At 38.5% G+C, this 20,935-nt stretch overlaps 1 protein-coding gene across 3 annotated transcripts in view; it reads right to left on the bottom strand.

The window, feature by feature from the left end:
• The window catches only part of WNT2 (Wnt family member 2), a 63,645-nt gene extending 42,950 nt beyond the window's left edge, over positions 1-20,695 (bottom strand). For 2 of the 3 annotated variants that reach the window (XM_069107088.1, XM_069107090.1), the window contains exons 1-3: positions 20,351-20,695; positions 17,070-17,293; positions 9,483-9,760 (exon numbers count right to left, since the gene is read on the bottom strand). In XM_069107088.1, coding sequence (XP_068963189.1) covers positions 9,483-9,760; positions 17,070-17,293; positions 20,351-20,436 — 588 coding nt within the window. In that variant the 5' untranslated portion in view covers positions 20,437-20,695. Of the gene's footprint in view, positions 1-9,482; positions 9,761-17,069; positions 17,294-19,923; positions 20,101-20,350 lie in introns of all 3 variants that reach the window. The other variant, XM_069107089.1, reaches the window with a different exon arrangement.
• Between the last annotated feature and the right edge of the window lie 240 nt (positions 20,696-20,935).

Raw genomic sequence — 20,935 nt, forward strand, 5'->3', positions numbered from 1 at the left:
CTAGGAAAAATTTGTGTATCAAAACACAGCTAAAAGTCTAACATCGAAAATTTTTAAGGAACTGGCTCAAATGTATAACGAATAAGAGACATTTTCTATAATATGAGTAGACAAAGAATCTGGACAGGAAGTTCACAGAAGAAAAAACACAAATTATCAACAACTACATAAAAATGTTCAAGTCTATAATAGAAAAACGCAAACTAAAACCACAGTAAGTTTCCTTCTAACTTCGATCAAATTGTTGAAGATAGTAAATGACAATATTCAGGGCTAGTTCATGATCTGAGCTGAATTTAGGAGTTTTATGAAAAAAAAACACATTATCCAAAAATCTGGGTCACAAGATTAAGTTTTTAATTGTACTACCCACAAGACAAATGTCCAGTATAGTAATTTTCTATCCAGGTGTCAGAGATTGGCATTGCTGGGCTCAGGAGGAGAAAAGGGAGGACTGTAATGAGGAAGTGATAGAAATTGATCCTAGAGTTAGGTTCAAAATGTCTCTCAACAAGCAAAATGTAACCAAATTTTTACCTTCTAATACTTAATAGGTGTAATAACGATGAAGTATATGTTGGCAGTGAGCATTAATATAGTAATAATGCTGTGCTTCATTATTTCATGACAAAAGCTTGGGTTTGGGTCCCGATTCTGATATTTACTAACTGTGTGACCCTTTGTAAACCTCTCTGAGCTTCAATACCTTTAGTTTTAAACTGGAGATGTCTTAGAATGGCTAACTCAGAGGGTTGCCATGAGCAAAGAGCTTTATAAACTGTACAATGCTAATAAATGTGAACTATTATTAGTGTTACTATTCAGAATCTGGCCTAATTTCCACTGGACTCTGACCATAGTTCTATACTCCCTGGTACATTTGTTGACAAATGTTCCGATATGAGAGTCAATACCATATTTGTGTAACTATACCCAAAGTGCTATATGAGGAAGTATAAATGGTGCTGAAAGAAGATAAAGCTGGTGAAGAATGACTGAACGTGAACAAAGGCACACGGAGGAAGTTCATCGTGAAGGTGATACAAGTTTGAAGTCCCTCAGAAGTAGATCTTCAAGATATGCCAAGGGGAACATATAAAAAAGGGGGGGGGGAAATCATATATAGTAACATTAAGGGAGAGAGAGAGATTAACAAAACTACCTACCTATATCCCTTCATGTTCATTTCTATGAAATCTTTATGAGAATCAAGGGTATACTTGATGAAAATATGTTAAGGAAATTGGCAGGCTTTCATAGATCATTTTCTACAGTAGACACATTTTCATAGCCACATAACTGAAGGGTGTGTAAAAATGTAAGATCCTGCTGTATTTATCACTTATTGATTTAAAAAACGACCACAACAACAAAAATTTAACTGGCTGGGTCAAAATGTGGTCTTCACTTTAGCAAGCTGTCTTCTATGAATTTTTTTATTTTTTTTTTTAGTTTTCAACATTCACTTTTTTAAGATTTTGAGTTCCAATTTTTTTTCTCTCTCCCCCCTTTCTCCTCTCTCAAAGATGGCAATATGGTATCCTATACACGTTTTAGTATCATGTAAGATTGCTTGATAGATCTAACCAGAGTAACATTGTTTAATGATCCCCTAATTATACCAAACAAGGCATAAAACAGGAAGACATGATTTCTCCAAATTCCTCTCATTGTCATCATAGACATTGTCTTTTCATTGCTAATCATTGCCACTCCAAAGAGATTGGCCTAGTAATTCACATAGAAAAGCCAAGTAGATGAAGAATGCATAGTGCCCAGATTATGACATGTAGTTGGGTAGGCAGCTCAGTGAGATAATTCCTCAGTACATATATCTTGGGCCCTATGGAGGGACATATAGCTAAACCAAGAATTTGATGGGAAAAAAGAGGAGAGCTTTATGAATTTCATTTGGCAACTTATATAGCGTTTTGGCTGATCTCAAGCTATACCTTGATGCAACTGCCCATCTTTTTAACAACATTTCCTGCCGAAGTTACATGATTGGAAATAATGGAACTTTTTCATCTCCAAAAGAATCAGAATTGTGGGGTGATCTATAGAGTGATGGAGAGATGTGGTAGGTATAAGCAGGCAGTAGCATACCAATGATGACCATAAAAGTGACATAAAAGTATTCATCAAGGAAATGGTTCATGATGGGAAAGGATGTCAGCTAGTCATATATCATTAATGAATTAATCAACCAACAATCACTCATTAACTGCCTACTGTGGGCCAGGCACTGTGGCCGCAAAAGAAAACATGAACAGCACAAGTCCAGGAGTAGCACTTAGCAAATGTCAACTGTCTACAGTTAAACCTCCAATGTATTGGGAGAGGGGGGAAGATGGGTGCATGATCATAGAGGAAGACAGGTAAGAATGACACAGAATAGAATTGCATAGACAATTTATGAGATGCACCACTGGAGAGATTATTGATGAGACCACAGACTCCTGGTTTGTTATTATTAACCCATTTGTTATTTGTTTATACCAAATGTATCAACTTTCTACACTTTTTAAAAAGCCTTCTATCATTCCTTCTGTCAAAATTCGTCTTATACAAGTAGACCCAGCTCTTTCACATTTTTTCCTTGCTATTCATTGAATAATATCTTTAATGCTGTTCTTTTTCCTAGCTCTAGACCTCCATCTCCAGCTGCCTCTAAGATCCAGTCACATGGAGGGTATCATCTCAAATTTAACACAGGATATTTATTACCTTTCTCCCTGAACCTGTTCCTTTGTCTTCACTATTTCTGCCAGCGATAATACAGTTCATTCAGACTTTGATATTAAACACCTTGGTGTTGTCTTTGACACTTCCCTATCCATCATTAGACACGGATAAGAGGCTTAGTGGATAGAGTGCTGTGCCAGGAGTCAGAAAGACTTGATTTCAAATTCAGTCTCAGACACTTACTAGCTATGTGACCCTGGACAAGTCACTTAGTCTCTATCTGTCTCAGTTTCCTCAACTATAAAATGGGGACCTCCCTCCCAGGTTGTTATGAGGACCAAACAAAAGAGGTAATATTTGTAAAGTTCTCAGCACAGTTCCTGGCATAAAGGAGGAGCTATATAAATGCTTATTCCCTCCCTCTTTTCCTATCATCTCACTGCCCAAGCAGTCACCCTGTAATGGGAATGTAAATTTTAAAGATCTTCCCTGCCCCTAGGCTAAAGTGTACCCGGAGCCTGGGGTGAGAGACTTGTTTTTCAGTAGATACTTTTTGATTGGCCAGTGAGTCAGTAAGGTTGTTACATTCTCTGAGCCAGGAGAAGGCTATATAAGCCCTGATGTGTAGCTTTGTTTTGGGGCTCACTTTGAGAAGTGTTCTGTGATTTGATCAGGTGAAACTCTGGGAAGTCATTGTTGAGAGCCCCCGGCTTTGAAAAACCCAGATGTTGATTTGGTATGGATGTGATGGTTGGACAGTTTGGAAACTGTCTACTTGATCTGTTTCTCTGTCTTGATAATTCTGTCTGTATATTCTGAAGTTCGGGGTGCTGATCTTTTCCCCCTGAACTAGGTGAACGATACATATTTGACTGATTAAAATAAGCTTGTTAACCCATTTTGAGTTGCTTTCCTTTATCAAAGCAGATCCAAGAACCTGTGTTGGCAGCCACCCTGGGGACCCTGGGGTGCTTGCTGCTACACACCCTTATAAGGTCTCTCACATCTACCCTCTTCTCCCCATTCATAGAGCTGCCGCCCTTACACTCTTTTTCACTCCCTCTCAGACTATTGAAATCATCTTCCAACAGGTCTTTCCATTTCACTTCCCCTGCTTGCAAACCAATCTTCCTCATGAGGAGAGCTAATAGTATAATTCTTCTGGTCATAAATCTGAGACTTCCTATGGCTCAGAGAATAAAATCTAAAGTCCATCAGCACTCAAGATGCTGCACAATCTGGTAGCACTGTACCTTTTTTTAATAAAAATTTAAATTATGGACTTATTTCACCAAATATAAATATTCCAATACACAAAACCAGGAATTCATATGAAACTGTGGTCTTCTTTGACATATGATTTGTTTTTTTAAGTGTATTTTACATTGAACAAAGTAGTGACAAAATGTCCCTATTTGTATCCCCTTCTGAATTTTTTGTTTTCTTCTGTGTATTTACTAACCTCACTAGACCTATGCCAACTTATTCCCCTCTAGATAAGCTGAATAATATCCAAAGTGCACTACCCTTTTTCCTTTATACACAATGTGTTTCCCACCACCTGCCTTTCCTCAAGCCATTTTCTAATCCTGAAATGTTTTGTCTCCCTTTATCCTTTTTGAATTTCTATCCATTCTTTAGAGTCCAAGTAAGACAGCACCTCCTATAAAAACCTTCCATAACAATCCTGGTTGGTAATGCTCTTTCCTCTTGGGACTCCCATAGTGTTAGTTCTATACTTATCATGTATTATTTTGTAATATCATGATTTATGTGATCCTCTTGCTAAATTGTAAGCTCCATATAATAACTCAGACTGTGCTTATTTGTTTTTAAATTAAAAAAAATTTTTGAGACTAGGTCTCCCTTTCTCACTCAGGCTTGAAGTACACTAGAAACTCATTGATTTGACCCCACTGCTGATCACCATGGAAGTGCTGACCCCCTCCATCCAAACCTGTGCCAGTTTGCCCCTCCTTAAGTAATTTAAGAGCCCACAGATCATAGGGGCTCATCACATTGGTGCCAGACTTAGTATGGACACCAGATAGGTTTTAGCCCTATGGTAGCTCAGTAAATCTGAACTAAAGAAATCTACCAGCCTCAATTTTCCCAATAGCAGGTTCTATTAGGCATTAACTATCATACTCGGTAAATAACCGTGTTTCATGTTTTTATTTTTTCCCAGTACCTAGCCCAGTGCTCTGCATAAAGTAGGTGTTTAATAAATGTTTACTGATTCAAAGATGCTACTATCTCATAGTACTCTGATATGCTATTAAGTCAAACTCTAAGGGTAGTAGAGGTGAATCATCTTTATCTATGCTACTACTGCCTGGTTTTTAAAGAAAAAAGGGAAAGGGAAATAGATGCTAGTTTCTCTTCAAATCTTGAGCATGTCAAATTTTCAAATAACAGGATTCCATGAATCCACAGAATAAGAGATCTAATTAGAAGTAGGAGTTCAGATTTTATGTAATTAGCCTGCTACTTTTATAGGAATGTGGACAGGGCCCTATAACTATTTTAACGTGGGAACAGGATCTTTCCATCTAAATAAAAAGAAACTGAAGATTCAGTTCCCACTGGCTTTGGTAGACAGAGTTAAAGCCTCTGAGCATAATTTATATGAAATTACATTCAGTATGAGGTAGAAGGTAAATTTTATGGAAGTTTCATAGAGAGGAAATCAAGAATAATTATCTGATTGAGGAAATTTCTAGAATGATTGAAGGTGAGACTCTGGGCTTAGACACAGAATTATTTAAAATAACATTCCTTAAAAAAGGGGGAAACACAAAATAACTGGGATTATTTACTCTTGTTGTTCATCCTTTGTTTTTAAAGAGAACCAAAGATATCATGGAGTGATGCCTTGACTTCCTCATGAATTTGGGTTTAAGTCAGGCTGAATTACATGAAGTCATCAATTTCACTCTCTCTTCTACAGTCATTGAAGTTCAGTGGCAACACAAAAGTCATGGGGACTGGCAATGGCTTGGGACAGAGTAGATGACCTCAGTGTCTTTGACGTCTGACCAAGCTCTAAGCACTCCACAGCACCTGCTTCCACCACCTTCGAGGCTGGTGGAACATCTGCCCATTCTGCTGGGGAGTAGTCTTCACATGCCTGGGGAAGACATCCCCCTGACTCATTGGGTTTGAGGGCTGTTGGTTATCCTGCCTATCTAGAGAAAAGCAGGCTGGACAGTTAGTTTAAAAAACAATTCTGATCTCATGAAAGGCTGTTAAATAGGGAATACTTATCAATCATTTTCCCTTGGGCTAAAATTATACCTCAATTAGTATTATCAATAAGGAAAAATTTTTCAATAGTATGGCTTCTTAAGACATAGAAAAGAATTTCTGAGACAAGTTATGGAATTCTCCTCTCTGGAATTTGTTTTTAATAAGATCTTTTTTTTTCTTTTTGCTCTTCTTAGTATGGTTTAGCAATAGTCAGATCACATAGGACCACAGCTTTAGAGATAGAAGGGACCTTGGGGGCCCTATAGTCCAAATGACTAATTTCACAGATGAGGGGACTGAGGCTCTAAGAGCTAAGTGACTTGCCCAAAGTCAGTAATATAAATATCAGTGGTAGGATTTGAACCCAGGTGTTTCTGGCTCCAGGACCAATACATTCTCTACTATATCATGCTGCCTTTTCTTTCAAGAGGTAGAAAAAAATGGATAAGAACAAGGACTATGGAAGTAATGACTTTTAAAAAAATGTGGAAGGGAAAAAACTCGTTAAAAAAACTCGATGCTAACGTTAACTGCTCTATTATAAAGCCTTTGAAAGACCTAAACTTATGCAGGAACATAGAACTATATGAGGATTCTCTAACTAGCTGCTTTGATAATTTCTTAGATGTTTATTAAAAATGTTGAAAAAGGTTTTTTTCTAGTCTGTTAGTCAATAAACATTTATTAAGTTCCTACTTTAAGCCAGGCACTATGCCTAGTGCTAGTAAAATAAAGTAATATATTAGATATATTATATATATAAAGCTTTATTATATATATTATAAATATATAGTAAAATAAATATATTAGATATATTATATAAAAAGTTTTATTATATGTTATATATATAAAGTAATATATTAGATATATAAAAAATAAAATAAAGACAAAAGACAGTCCCTGCCTTCAAGGAGCTCACATTTTAATGGGAGAGAAAACATGCAAACAACTCTGTACGGTCTATGTATAGGATTAATTGGTCATAATAAAGAGAGGGAAGGCACTAGAATTAAGGAGGAATTGGGAAAGGCTTTCTGAGGAAGGCAGGATTTTAGCTTGGGTCTCAAAGCATGCCAGGAAAGTCACAGTGTTGAATTATAACTCCTGGATTTGGTCAGAGGGGCCAGAAATAGTATTGTGGATTGGCTTTAGAGTCAGGGGTCTTTGATTTGGATTCTATTTAGTTCTGTCATTCTGTGGCCCTTAGACATGTCACTTAACTCCTAAAGGATTTAGTTTCCTCACCTGACTTCTAAGATCTTCTCCAGTCTTAACTCCATGGTCCTTGATGACTTCTTAATGCCCCTTCAAGACCCACAGATCTGTACATTCACAGCTCTTGGCCTTGTTAAAGGCTTAGATCAGATTTTTACTTTCTAATCTGTACAGTAAATATCAGCTCAGGAGATTCTTCCAATAATTCCATTTTTTTTTCCTACTGTGACCACAGAGGAAGAAGGTATATGGATTATAATAGTGAGGAGAGGACTATATGTCTAATTAATATGTTTTTTGAAAATTTTTGAACTGGACCAGGGATTTCATTTGGTATAGTGAACTCTCACTGAAGGGTTCTTCCTACCAACATAGATTGTCCCTTGCTCTCCAACTTATACAGTCATAGCCCGAGACACTGAGAGTTTCAGTGACTTGTCTGAGGTCACATAGCCAATATGTATCTGAGGTGGGACTTGAACCCAGATCTCTCTGTCTCCAAGGATGGCTGCTTCCTATACTGTGCCATGCTTTCTCTCAGCACATTAACTCTTAAATTCCACATCTAATGAAATTAGGCTCCTTTTGTGAACAGTAACTGCCTATTATTAATTGAACCTACATTTTACAAAACCTGCATGTGCATTTTTAAGATCAGAAGAAGCCCACTAATGGTGAGCCAAAGGGGAAACAACACAAGGCTGAATCCCAGCAGCTGTTCACCTCTGAAAGTAAAAACCTCAAGATCTTTGGTCCTCCAGAACTTACAATTACCACAGTGGATAATATACATCCATCAAAATTAAGATTTTTAGTTCAGTAAGTCAGTTTCTTCTCTGACACATTTCCAGGTATGTTTCCTTTTCAAATATTTGGTGGAAGACATTTGTGTACACAGCTCTGAGAAATAAACAGCACATCCCTTTCAAAAACACTGTACTTTACAACTTATATATTTAACTGTATAAATGTCAAAGAAAAGGTCAATGTGCATTTTTTCCATCCCATTGCACAACCAGTAATTGCTTGTAGTTGTAGAATTGCACAATGATAGTCTATATTCTTGGCAGTTGTCACCATATGTCCACAAATTAATAAAAATAAGTAAGGTACTATTTGTAAACAGTTCAGATCACACTCATCTCATACTTTGTGCTGACCAAGAGTTTTTTTCTTTCCAAGTTTCTTTAAATCAGACTTGCTTTCTCTATGGGCTCACTAAAAGGTTTTTCATCCAAACAGATTTTCATCCTTCTCTATTTTCCCCATTAAAGCCCCACTGAGACCTTTTTATTTTTATGTTGACTTTTCTTATATATTATTCCCAAGTACATTCTTAAGCTGTGTTGAGGAAAGTCAAAGATTATGACTGTGTCTGCCTGCTTGGCATTGAAACTTATTATAGAACAATTCTGACTAGAACACTGGGTCACCCCAGTCAGTTATGGCTTGTCTATACAATGGAATAAAGTGCAGAAATCCAGCTATATATATAAGCTATTTCAATCATACTGCCATGGAGATGGATGGGGTTAATGGGAATGTTATAGATCATTTCCATGTAGACATGACCCAATAGCCTCAAAGCCATTGGAAACAGGGCCTTGTGTGCCACTTTGGGGCCATGTCTTTTCTCTGGTTCATGAGCTCATTTACCACCATAAACCAAAAATCAGTCATTTTCTACCTTCGTGAGCTCTAGGTCTGGTAGTGAAAGACCTATGAAGGAGGTAGAGACCACCGCACTCTACATGCATAGTGACTTCTGTGAGATATCTGGGAGTAGAAGCCTGGAAATCACCCTAAGTATGACAGGTGATCGGCTCTATCATATCCTGCCTCTTTGGAGGTTACATGGGTCCCCAGATGACCTCAGAACACTGGTTGTGATTTCAGCATCTAAACAAAAACAACTGGCGGATCTGGTCAATTCAAAGGAGGAAGAATAAGGTTAAACTGGTTAGGCCTAAATTGGAATATGAAGCCACTAAGGCCCTACCAGCTTAAAACCAATGACCCTCTGACAGGGGATACTGGAAAGTGTCCTGGTTGTTGGTATAAACAACCAAGATAGGCTGAAGCTTTTGCTTCTTGGCTGATTGATAGTTTAGCTTAGACACGACCCAACCAACTCACGAGTCTTTGTTTCTAGCCTGCTCCTGTGATGGTGCCTCCCTCTTGCTCCATGTGAGCCTGTTCAGTAAAGGAAAAATCAGGCTCAAAGTCTGTATTTTTAGGCAACTAAAGAGGAAAATTCAAAGAAAAGTTTTCATGAAACGCTTTGGAAATTGCAGCAGAGTCTGCAAAATGCACAATAATCATTGGTCACCTACCTTCCTTCCGGCTCTGTTGTTGTGAAGATTCATCAGTGCTCGGGCGTCTTTTCCTTTCCTTTCCTTGGCATCCACAAATGCTCGGGCAAATTTGATCCCATAGTCAATGTTATCACTGCATCCACCCCAATCAAAAGTGCCTTTGCTGTCTTTGGAAGTTCCTTTCTTCTTAGGGTCACAGGAGCAGGATTTTAATTCTCCCTGGCTACAGGCTCTGGTGATGGCGTATACGACTCCAGCGGAGGAGATGGCGTACACGAAAGCAGCCTCTCGACTACCTGTAATCACAATGGTCACCTTTAAAAGAGGTTTGATGTTCCTCTCTCTGGAAGACTCCAGCCTGATGCATTGGTGCTCCTTGAGAACCCACATAGTGCGAGTTGTTTTGTTTCTTTCCTGGAACATAGCATTTGACCTCACTTTATGTAAAGAATCCTCGCTGGGGGCGGCTAGGTGGCACAGTGAATAGAGCACTGGCCCTGGAGTCAGGAGGACCTGAGTTCAAATCTGGCCTCAGACACTTAACACAAAAAACTAGCCGCGTGACCTTGGGCAAATCACTTAACCCCAATTGCCCTCCAAAAAGCAAAAAAAAAAAAAAAAAAGAATACTTCCCTATAAAGTTAGATGCACATCAAATTAAAACTCATTATTAGTTTTGTGGAAAAGCTCATGATTTCATAATAATAATAATAATGTCTAATATAAAGTACTTTGTTAATATAATTATTAATATCACTCTATTAATAAAGTTGATATTAATTTTAATTAATATTAAGTTAATATAATAAGCTAGCATAATATTAAGTTAATATTTAATTTAATTTAATTTAATTTAATAATTAATTGGGTTAATCTATTGAATAATTAAGTAGTACTTGCAAAGCAGATGCTTAAGAGGAATCTTTTTGTATAGATTTTGTGATTCAACTGATCATCATCCAGTTTGTTCAGTTTGTATCAGGATAACTACATATTCACGAACTTTTCTTAAAGCAAGGCAATACCTCTATGAAGTCACTAATAAAATCAGGTAAAGGGTCTCTTTCCTGCAGTAGGACTGGTTTTGGATAATAGTTATACATTAGTGCATTTGGCAACTAGGTGGCTTAGTGGATAGAATTCTGGGCCTGGAATCAGAAAGACCTGAGTTCAAATTTAGCCTCAGACACTTACTAGCTAGGAGACCCTGGGCAAGTCACTTAATCTCTGCCTTAATCCACTGGAGAAGGAAACAGCAAACTACTCCAGTACCTTTGCCAAGAAATCCAATGAATGGTATTGCTGCGCTATGGGCCATGGGATCAAGAACAGCTGGACGTGACGGAACAACAATGACGTACATTAGTGCAGTGGCAAACAAAAACATTATTTGGTTAGATGGCATTCCTAAATGTTTTTAAAAATGTACAAAATTAGTCCTCGGTTTCCTCAACTGCAAAATGAGAGAATTGTGGGACTTTAGCTCTAAAAATCTATGCTTAAGCCTTCCTCTGTATCTACCTGTCAAAATATGCTTAGATTTTTTTTGCAACCTCACAGATACAGAAACTGATTTGAATTGAAAACATTGTGTTTAAAGGCTGGGCAAAGGAGAGCATATGAACCTAGAATGAGGTACTAGAAATTGCTCCCTTGCTTTAATTCTGAAGAACTTTGTTTCCACTTCAACTTTTATACAACAGTTTAGAAGACCCTATCATTGAATTATTTATTATGGCTAACTAGTAAGGTCAACTGACTTTACTCTGGAATGGCTGCACTCATTGCTACTGGTCAAAAAAAGACAGTCAAGATATTTTTAGGTTTTGCTGGAAGAAAACAAGTTTACTGCCTATAATTAGACTTGTACATGAGCCATTTCTTGTGTTTTCTTAGAATTGTTCTTTATTAGAGCAAAGTCGACTTTCACTTACTGACTCAAAGGTATGTATTTCAGTGCAATAACTACATTAAATTATTTTAATAATCTGTAGTAACTCATAATACAGTGTTGTGGTATAATGACAGATATAAGGCTCTTTAGGGTCCCTATGCACCTCATTTTTCAAATGGTGCTGTATTTCATTGTTATTAGCATGCTTTTTTTATTAATGGTTGCCACAGTAAATATATTAACAACCAGGATGGAAGCTGAACAACCTAGTACCAGCGGAAGGTTGAAAACAGACAGACATTCGGTGATCCATAGGCACACCAAGAAGAGTGTGACTTTTTGAACCATACATCTGGGAGAACAAACCACCATTTTGCATTGAGGCACTGCTCATTCCCATTTGTCATTCAGGGCTAAAATTTATTATACATTCTTTATAATATTTGCTCTGCTAGCCTCATTATTAAAAATCAGAAAAAGACATATCCTCACCATATTAAATGACACTTACCTCAGTCTTTAAAAAACAACCCCCCAAACCCAACAACTCAAAAGAAAAATAGAACATTTCCATGTAGGTATGTGAAAATAAGTTGTGTGAATATTTGCTATAAGTAGCAGTTTGTGGTCCCCAGAGAGGAATGTGATGATCATATGTCATTTTTTAAAAGATATCCCAACTTACAATGTAAGACTCACTATGGGCCCAAGCGAAATCCAGCTGTTTTGTAAAATAAGTCAAATAGAGACCAAGGTATGCTGCCAAAAGATGGTGTTTGGAGAAAAGAAGATTTTTCTAATTTGTTTAGTCCATATTCATAGACATGATGGGCTGTGTTCAATCTTTCTAGGAAGTAAATTGCAAGTCCAGATTGCTCTCAGAAGGCTGGTGAGGTAGTAGAGAGAGAGCCAGTCTTAGAGGCAGGAAGACCTGGGTTCCGGTTCTGCTAGTGACAGATGCTAGCTACGCAACCAGAGGCAAGTCACTGAGCCTCTCAGTGTCCTAGGCCAGTGGTATCAAACTCTCAATAGAAAACAGATTAAAACAAAACAAGTTAAGGCACAATACAACATTTTTGTTGTTCAGTCATGACCCTCTTTGGAGTCTTCTTGGCAAAGATACTGGAGTGGTTTGCCATTTCCTTTTCCAGCTCATTTTACAGATGAGGAAACTGAGGTAAACAGGGTTAAGTTACTTTCCCAGGGTCACACAGCTAGTAAGGGTCTGAACTCAGGTATTTCTGACTTCAGAATCAGCACTCTACCCACTTCACCACCTAGCTGCCTGGCATCTCTATTTTACTAAAGACAAAGTATAAGCTCAGTATTAGTAAGAGATTTAACTGTAAGTGATTTTGTGGCAATCATGATTCAGGTCTCCTGTCTTTAAGTTCAGGGAACTCAAGGATTTGTGAAGAAAGAACATTGGTGACAGTAGTTGTTTAAGAATGGGACTCCTGAGAGCACACCCTTTTTGGTGCCACCAACAAATAACTTTGAATCCAAACATCTTGTGAACAAATCTAAATATACTAAGTGTGTGTATGTGTGTGCGCAGGCACATGCGTGTATGTATGCACAAGTATGCATGCACATGCATGGGCATAGATATGTGTACTAAGGGATGCTATGAAGGAGAGAAGATGTTCTTTCATTTATTTATTTATTTATTTATTTATTTGCTTTTTGGAGGGCAATTGGGGTTAAGTGACTTGCCCAAGGTCACATGGCTAGTTTTTGTGTTAAGTGTCTGAGGCTGAATTTGAACTCTGGTCTTCCTGACTCCAGGGCCGGTGCTCTATTCACTGCACCACCTAGCCTCTCCTAAGAAGATGTTCTAAGTAATATACAAAGAAGTGTTTTTAAAATGAGCAGGAGAATGTTTCTGCTAGTGGAAAAACCTGGTCTAGTGAGCAAATAATAGTTACACTAATGATTCAAATAATAGTTACATTAATTGTTGGATGGAAGAAAAATTATTTTTATAGAAGTAAACTGGCCTCCCTTCCCCCCAAAAGAAACTTCCCAAAGATAATCACGTTCTAAAGATGTGACTTTTTATTCACATATACATAAGTTGTATCATCTCAATGACACATATCTAGAGGTATGTTTGTTTAAACAAAACATTGGGAAGATGGACTGGGTTTTTCATTTTTTTCTATGTGTTTCTGTGTCCTGTTGACACAGTCTTAAGATGTTTTACATTTAGTGCCTTAAATGAATCACTAAAATGCTATGAATTTTATGCACGTGACTTTGCAATGATACAAAATTGGATTTCTAATCATCTGCTGAGGAAGAAAAAGGTATTCCTTTCAAATCTGTTAAAAGTTGTAAATCCCAAATTTTTGAATGCTTAAGTAGTAAGAGTTTAGTCATTTCAAAGTGACTTTTGGATTTTTCCTAATTTTAGAAAATTATCCTACCAAAATGTAGTTGAAGAAAGTAAATAAATATTTATTAAGGCTATATAAGCATAGTGCATGGAAAATTATCTAATTGTGAGTTAAAGAATAAACTGCAAGACATTAGAGCTAAAAGTTTGGACTGCCTCCACTGGAATGTATGCCATAAAAATAGTACTAATGGCTCAAAAAGGCAAGTTTCATTTTCAAATTTTGGGGTCTTCTAGTAAGAATATTCTGGCCATCACTAGTTTGTCAGTCTTCACCTAAAGTTCCTCAAACTGTTCCCCTTACCTAATATGGTACCTAGCAAAGAGTCATGTATACATGAAGTGGGAGGTTAATAAAGGTTTGTGAAATGAATGAATTAATGAATGAAAAGCCCCTAAAAATCCTCTCCACAAAATCCATTCGAAGTTCTGATTCCTTGGAGCAAAGGGAAACTTTTTGGCTCCCCTATAAAGATGGAATCTTCCCACATTTTGTGTGTCCCTTTCATATAAACAATTCCACTCTTTGACTTTCCTATCTATCTAGCTGGTGACAGCTAAGTGGTTCAGTGGACAGAACACTAGACAGGGAGTCAGGAAGTCCTGAGTTTAAATTTGACCTCAGACATTAGTTGCATGACTCTGGGAAAGTCCTTTAACCTCTGTTTATCTCAGTTTCCTCATCTGTCAAATGGTGATAATAATGACAGCTATCTCCCAGGATTGTTTTGAGGATCAAATGAGATAATATTTGTAAATCATTTCACAAATGTTAAAGCACCATATAAATGTTGGCTATGATTACTATAAATACAACAACTCTCAGACCTCATCACAGTTCTGAGATGGGAACTTCTCATCAAACAATTAATTGTTAAAATTTTTGGACAGCTTCAATGGAATTTCATGATTATTTCCAGAATACTCTGCTTTGGGCCAAATTCTGCCCTCCCATATTCAACACAAAATCCTCGTTGACTTGAATGGGAATGAGGGTGAGTATATAAGGATGGAATCTGGCCTTTTGTAAAGAGAAGGGAGAAACATAGTCTCATGTGAATATTCTATTTGTGTGTGCTTTTATTCAATTAAATTAGCTTTATCTGAAAAAAATCTGAAGTTGTTAGAGTAAAAACAAAAATTATATCGTCTTAGATTAGACTGATCTATCAACTTGTCTTCCCCTCTTCCAAGCCCCAACTGACTCTACAGCATTCACTGAAATGAAGTTATTGGCAAGATTTATTCAAAGTATTTTATTAATGAATTCCCCAGCTTGTATAAATATATTATTGTTGGAAATCAATGATCAGAAACTACCTCTATTTAGTTCTATTTGTGGTCTGAAAGTTTTCACACCATGGAGATTTCTAAAAGCATTATCATGGGCTCAGCTTTTCATTGGAATAATTTTACAGCTATTATATGAATTGGCACATTATAATGGAGAATGTTTGTAAACACTCTGGATAAGAAAAAGCCCACTAGATCTTGAATTTAATTACCATTTGAAGGCATTCCCATAATATAGCTCATAATTCCTCATGCTGGCATCAGCACCTATAAACTTTTTATTTTTTTGGACAGGGATCAGAACTTTTATTGATTCATTGGTGAGCTAATCTAGGTGAAGCCTTGAAATACCATTCAGCTGAAATTGCTGTTAACCTTTTAAAAATTTGCTACATCATATCGAAACTCCAAAAGGAATGCAGAAGGATATAGTTCTTACAATATCGCAGTAAATTAGCTCTAGGGATGTACTAACAGTGAGCATATCACTCCCTTGGGGGATTTTACAGCCATTCAGCTATGCATTTGGCCTCATAAAACCCTAGGGGTGTGATGAATACATGATAGAAACACCCTCTGTTAACTATTACAGAGTGTACAGCCCGGATGATTTTCCTAGGCATGGTAGGGGAGGGGGCTGTGTGCATAAGGTGGGCAGGGCACAAACAAGTGCAAAATTTCCTGTTTCAGATATTCACACATAGGATACTTTGCTTTTGGCAGCATTTTGTGGAGAAATCTAAGCATTTCATTTGAGCTGGGAAAGAGGCTCTTAACTGAATAACAAGTTCCGATTGTCCCTTTATTTCTAGCTAGCAAGCTGGCCTTTCTTCTTAGCTTCTTAAAAACAACACCCCCATTATATCATTAGAAAATCCTTGGGGCGGCCAGGTAGCACAGCGAGTAAGAGCACTGGCCCCAGTGTCGAGATCGAATCCCGGCTCAGACACTTAGCATCCACCCAGAAACACCTGGCCCTGTAACCTTGAGCAAGTTACTTAACCCCAATTGCTTTAAAAAAAAAAAATCCTTAAGGAAGGTCCCAACTACAAGTCTATAACTTAATTTAGAGAAAGGCTCATAGGCTTAGTAGAAGATGGGACAGTCAATGGTATTGAGTGGGTATTATAAAACAGAGTTTAGTGGGAAGGGATCTATAGGTCTGACACAATGTTCTGATTTTACACACAAGAAACACACCCATAGAGTACTCATAAAGTAATTTAAGTAAGTGACTTGTCTAAGGTCACATAGCCGGGTAGTCACTAGATTTTGGTGTTGTTCAGTTGTTTTAGTCATGTCTGACTCTGTGACCCCATTTGGGATTTTCTTGGCAAAGATGCTGGAGTAGTTTGCCTTTTCCTTCTCCAGCTCATTTTACAGATGAGGAAACTAAGGCCAACCGGGTTAAGTGACTTGTCCAGGGTCACACAGCTAGGAACTGTCTGGGGCCAGATTTGAGCTCAGGAAGATGAGAGTTCCTGACTCTAGGCCCAGCTGCTCTGGCCCTGTAAGCAGCAAAACCTATATTTGAACCCAGAACTTTTCATTTTAGATCCAATGCATTTTGCCTTTAGCTTCTAAACTGTTGAATCACTTTGATTCCCTACATCCCTGGTGCCCAGCACAGTAGCATACAGCAGGTACTTAATGAGTGCTTGCTTGATTGATTCATGGTTTAGTTTCTTTGCTAATAAAATGGGAGTGAGAACACAATCTTTCCCTGTATAGGATGCCAGTGAGGAGGAGAACCAAGTAGAAAAGGCAGCATGGTATAATGGAGAGAGCTCAGGCCTGGATGTCAGGAGGCCTAGACGCCAACACCAGCGAGGCATGGGGTGTTAAGTTGGGCAAGGCATCTAACTACCTAAAAACTGTTTCTTCTTCTGTCAAATGGGTTGCTGTGCAGGGAAAGTGAAATCAAATTTGTCAACGTGCTTTGAGAAGCATACAAAATACCATTGGAATGCAAGGAAGAACATGATGAAGTTGGTGCCCTCTGACCCTGGAAGGTACTTACTTCGGAGGAGGACCTTGCCAAAGAGATTGTGATCTCTATCTAGCGTGTGGCAATTCCATCGGTGCTGTCGAAACTGGTGCTGACACTCTGCAGTCCACTCTGCCACTCCCAGGCCGATGGAGCGCATCACCTCTGGGTGCCGGTGGCACAGCTGACGTTGGCGGCTGACCAGGCCTGGCACATTGTCACACATGACCCTTGAGGAGCCCACAGCTCTCATGTACCTGCAGGCAGTAAACACAGGAAAGAGAGCAACTAGGGAACAAGTGGGCACGATAGGGATCTCCATGGTGGAGGTGTCAAAAGAACCAGATTAAAATGTAATTGGGAAACAGTTAACAAAATAAATAGAAATAGGACAGGACGTGGATAATGTTGATGTGATTTTTAAAGTCAATGTAGGCTACAGGAATCCTAATGTACCGATTAGTTGCCCCTGTTCCTATCTGAGTTTGACATCTGGACTCTGACTCCAAAGAAGTGTGACTAGTTACCAAGCAAGGAGTCAACCCAAAGGGAAGAAAAATTTACTTAAAGATGCCCGCAGAAATCAATAAAGATGAGAAGGTTCTAAGTAATTTTTAAAAATTATTTTAAAATAGTAATTTTTATTACTTTGGGTCAGAAGACCTCAAAGCACTTTTCAAATACACACTTCTTGCATAATTTTTTTATGAAATAAGAGCAAATGACATGTATGTAGTGAAATGGACATTGGATAGGAGTCAGTAAATTTGGGTTTTAGTTGAAGCTCTGCCATTAGCTACTGGTACGACCTTGTACACATTATGGGGAAGCCTCAGTTTCCTACTCTGTAAATCAGCAGGGCTGGACTCTAGTACCCCTTCTTAGTCTACTGTAGCTCTGGACTTGAAGTCAAGGGACCTTGAGTTTACACCCCATTTCTGCTGTTTCTTGTTAAGTCACCTAGCAACTCTTAGTCTATGAATCTGTAAAATGGGAATGATAATAACAACTAACATTTATATAGTGCTTAGTATCCTTCAGGAACAGTGCTGAGTGCTTTACAATTATCATCTCATATGGTAATAATGATAATTGTCTTATACCTACCTCAAAGAGTTATTGTGAGGAAAGTGCTTCATATTAAGTCCTAAAATGACTTATTTTATCATTATTTACTGGATAACCCGAGTGATAATGAAGTAATCTGGCAAAACAAATCTAGGAGACTAAAAGCATTACATGGAAAGAATGTCAGATTTGGAGTCAAAGAATTCAGGTTCAAAGATGAGCTCTTCCATTTACAATTTCATCTTAAGTAAATTGCTTAATCTTTCTGGGCCTCATTTTCCTTCTCTGTAAAATGAAGGGTTGAACTAATTGGCCATTGAGGTCCCTTGAATCTGTGATGCTGTGAACTCTGCCTTTTCTTCAGAAGCTAACTAGAAGCCCACCCCTAGTGACCTGGACATTCACTATGAAGGAAGGTGTTTTGGATGGGGTAGGGAGGGAAGGATAAAGGAGACTTATAATGTATCCTTGGGAGAAAGCTTAAGAGTCTTAATAAGGCTCAGGCTCTGCTTTGGGGAAAATCTGTCTTTGAGAACACCTTCTCTCTCCTGCCTAAGATTAAGAAAATATTTTAGAAATTTGTTGTATCTGTTTTAACTGATGCAAAATCATGATTTTGACATAGCCTTCTATTGTTGCTGAAGACAGTTTTAAATGTCCATTTTGCAGCTTATTTGCTTTCTTCAAAAGATAATCTTCACAAAAAAAAAAAACCTTTTCTATTGTTTTTAAGGACATGAAATATTTGGAAGAATCAAACTGAGTGTTATAGCTTGGGTAAAGGACTTTTGAAAAGAAACTTTAACAAAAATTAAATTACATCATCATCTGTACCCAGATGTTCTCTATTAGTAGTGAACTGTTTAGAAAGGTACCTTTCATATAACCCAAGCTGCCATAGGTGTCTTTTGAAGCGATCAAACAGGGAAAATGTCTTTTTCTTGTATTTTCATTATTTTATATGATCATAAAATCGTTGAAGCTGTGACTTCCAAAAATATATATTTAAGTGACAGCTAAGAGACAACGTGACAAAAAGCTGTAGCAATAAATAATGTTTATACACCTATGGAAACAGAAATAGTCATTTTATTGAAAAATGGTTAGTCTGATAAATCAATCTTTGATCCTATGTCAGCAATGTCAAGGCTAAAGCTTTTCCCATTCTAAGTGGTTTTAAGCCAGAATTGAACTCCTCTTCCCATCAACAGCTTGGGTTTGTTGGTTTAAAGATTTCCAGTCATCTCCCTCCTCTATTCTTTTATTGGGTTTGAGAAAAGCTAGGTTTGTCAGATCCTTTATAAATAGCGCAAGATAACGGTCTTTCTGAACCTTCCTATTTCTGTTCTTAAACTTATTAGTTGCAAGGATGTAAAGGAATTTTCAACTATGGAGTCTTTAAATAGTGGAGGGCTGGGGCAGGGAAAGGTTTCCCCCTTTGCAACATCTGTCTAGGGATCTGAAGACCTGTTGCCACTACACATCATTTCATTTTTTTTTTAATGGGTTGAAGATTGATTTTTCAAAGCTCAGAACCTAAGTTCTTTGTGTCATGGCTTGGCAAAAGATTTCTTTGGTTTAAAAAAAATTTTTAAAGACCACTGGTTAAAAGATGGAATGAGGGTAGTCACCTCTGCCTTGAGGCAACAAAATCAAATCTAAGAGCGAGTTTCTGCCGATTAAGGCAAGGGCATTAGGGATTTGGAAGAACACAAATGATGCAGAAGCACTCACTGATTGTTCCTCAGGCTAAAATGAAACCCCTGCCTCAATCCACCTTTCAGGTTTTTTGGAGGTTAATAACCATGGCTGTACTCACACAGAGAGACGCACACAGACACACACGTATGTGCCAGAGATTCGGTTAGTCTTTCTCCCCACAGGATGTGAATTTGACTCATTTTGCTGCCTTTATCCTGGGTCCAAATAAACCAACATCCGATCACTCTTTCGAGCAAGAATTTGGCTTTTTCCAGGTTGTCAAAGCCGGAATGATCTGTCGGGGAAGAGCGAAGGGGCGCAGGATGGGGACGTGTCGTGGGAAAAGAAGGGGCTCTGAGGCTGGATTGCAGCTGGGTGGGATGGGGAGGAGGGAGGCGAGCGGGGAATTTGAGATTCGCCATCATTCAGTCTCTGACCTGGAGAAAGCCCTCAGAAAAGGTTCTCCCTGGCTCAGGACTGTGCCAGTTCCCTTCTTCCAAAAATTACATCGAGTAAAGGAAGTCCTTGTCAAGTGCTGAACTTACCACCATGAAGAGCTGACTTGTGGGGTTACCCAGGATAAGATCAGAGGAACAGAAAGCCAGATTCCAAAGAGAGAGGAGGAGTTCATATTAAACACGCTTCAGTCCGCATCAGGTCAGACACAACGTGCGTGCGGGGTCCATCCCATGGAACAGAAATAACGGGGACAAGAAACACTCGGCAGCGGCCGCGGGGAGAACGTCTCCAGTCCCGTCCCGTCCCGTCCCGTCACGGCAGCCCACTTCTCCCCCGCCCCCTTCTCACGTCTGCGAGTGGCGAGACTCACTGATAAGTTTCACACGGAGAGGGAGTGAGCGAGCTCAAGGTCAGGGATGACCTCCAGCCCCCGAGCGAGCGCCTCACCCTGAAGCGAATTCCCAGTCTGCAGGGAGAAAGGAGCGCACGAGCAGGGCACGTCTTCTATCTTCCTGTGCCCCTGTTTCCATTCTTCTTTTCTCCGCACACTGAGCACAGGCACCGCTGTGGAGATGAGGAGGGTTCTGCTTACACACTGGGTGGGTGGCTTTTTTTTTTTTTTTAAAGCTCTGATGGATGAAATGATGTCAAGAGACGTTCAGGGTAGGGGT

Source organism: Petaurus breviceps, unplaced genomic scaffold (assembly GCF_028583685.1).
Source record: "Petaurus breviceps papuanus isolate PSGF00001 unplaced genomic scaffold, PetGlider_PUasm1.0 84, whole genome shotgun sequence".
In the NCBI taxonomy this organism is placed as follows: Eukaryota; Metazoa; Chordata; class Mammalia; order Diprotodontia; family Petauridae; genus Petaurus; species Petaurus breviceps.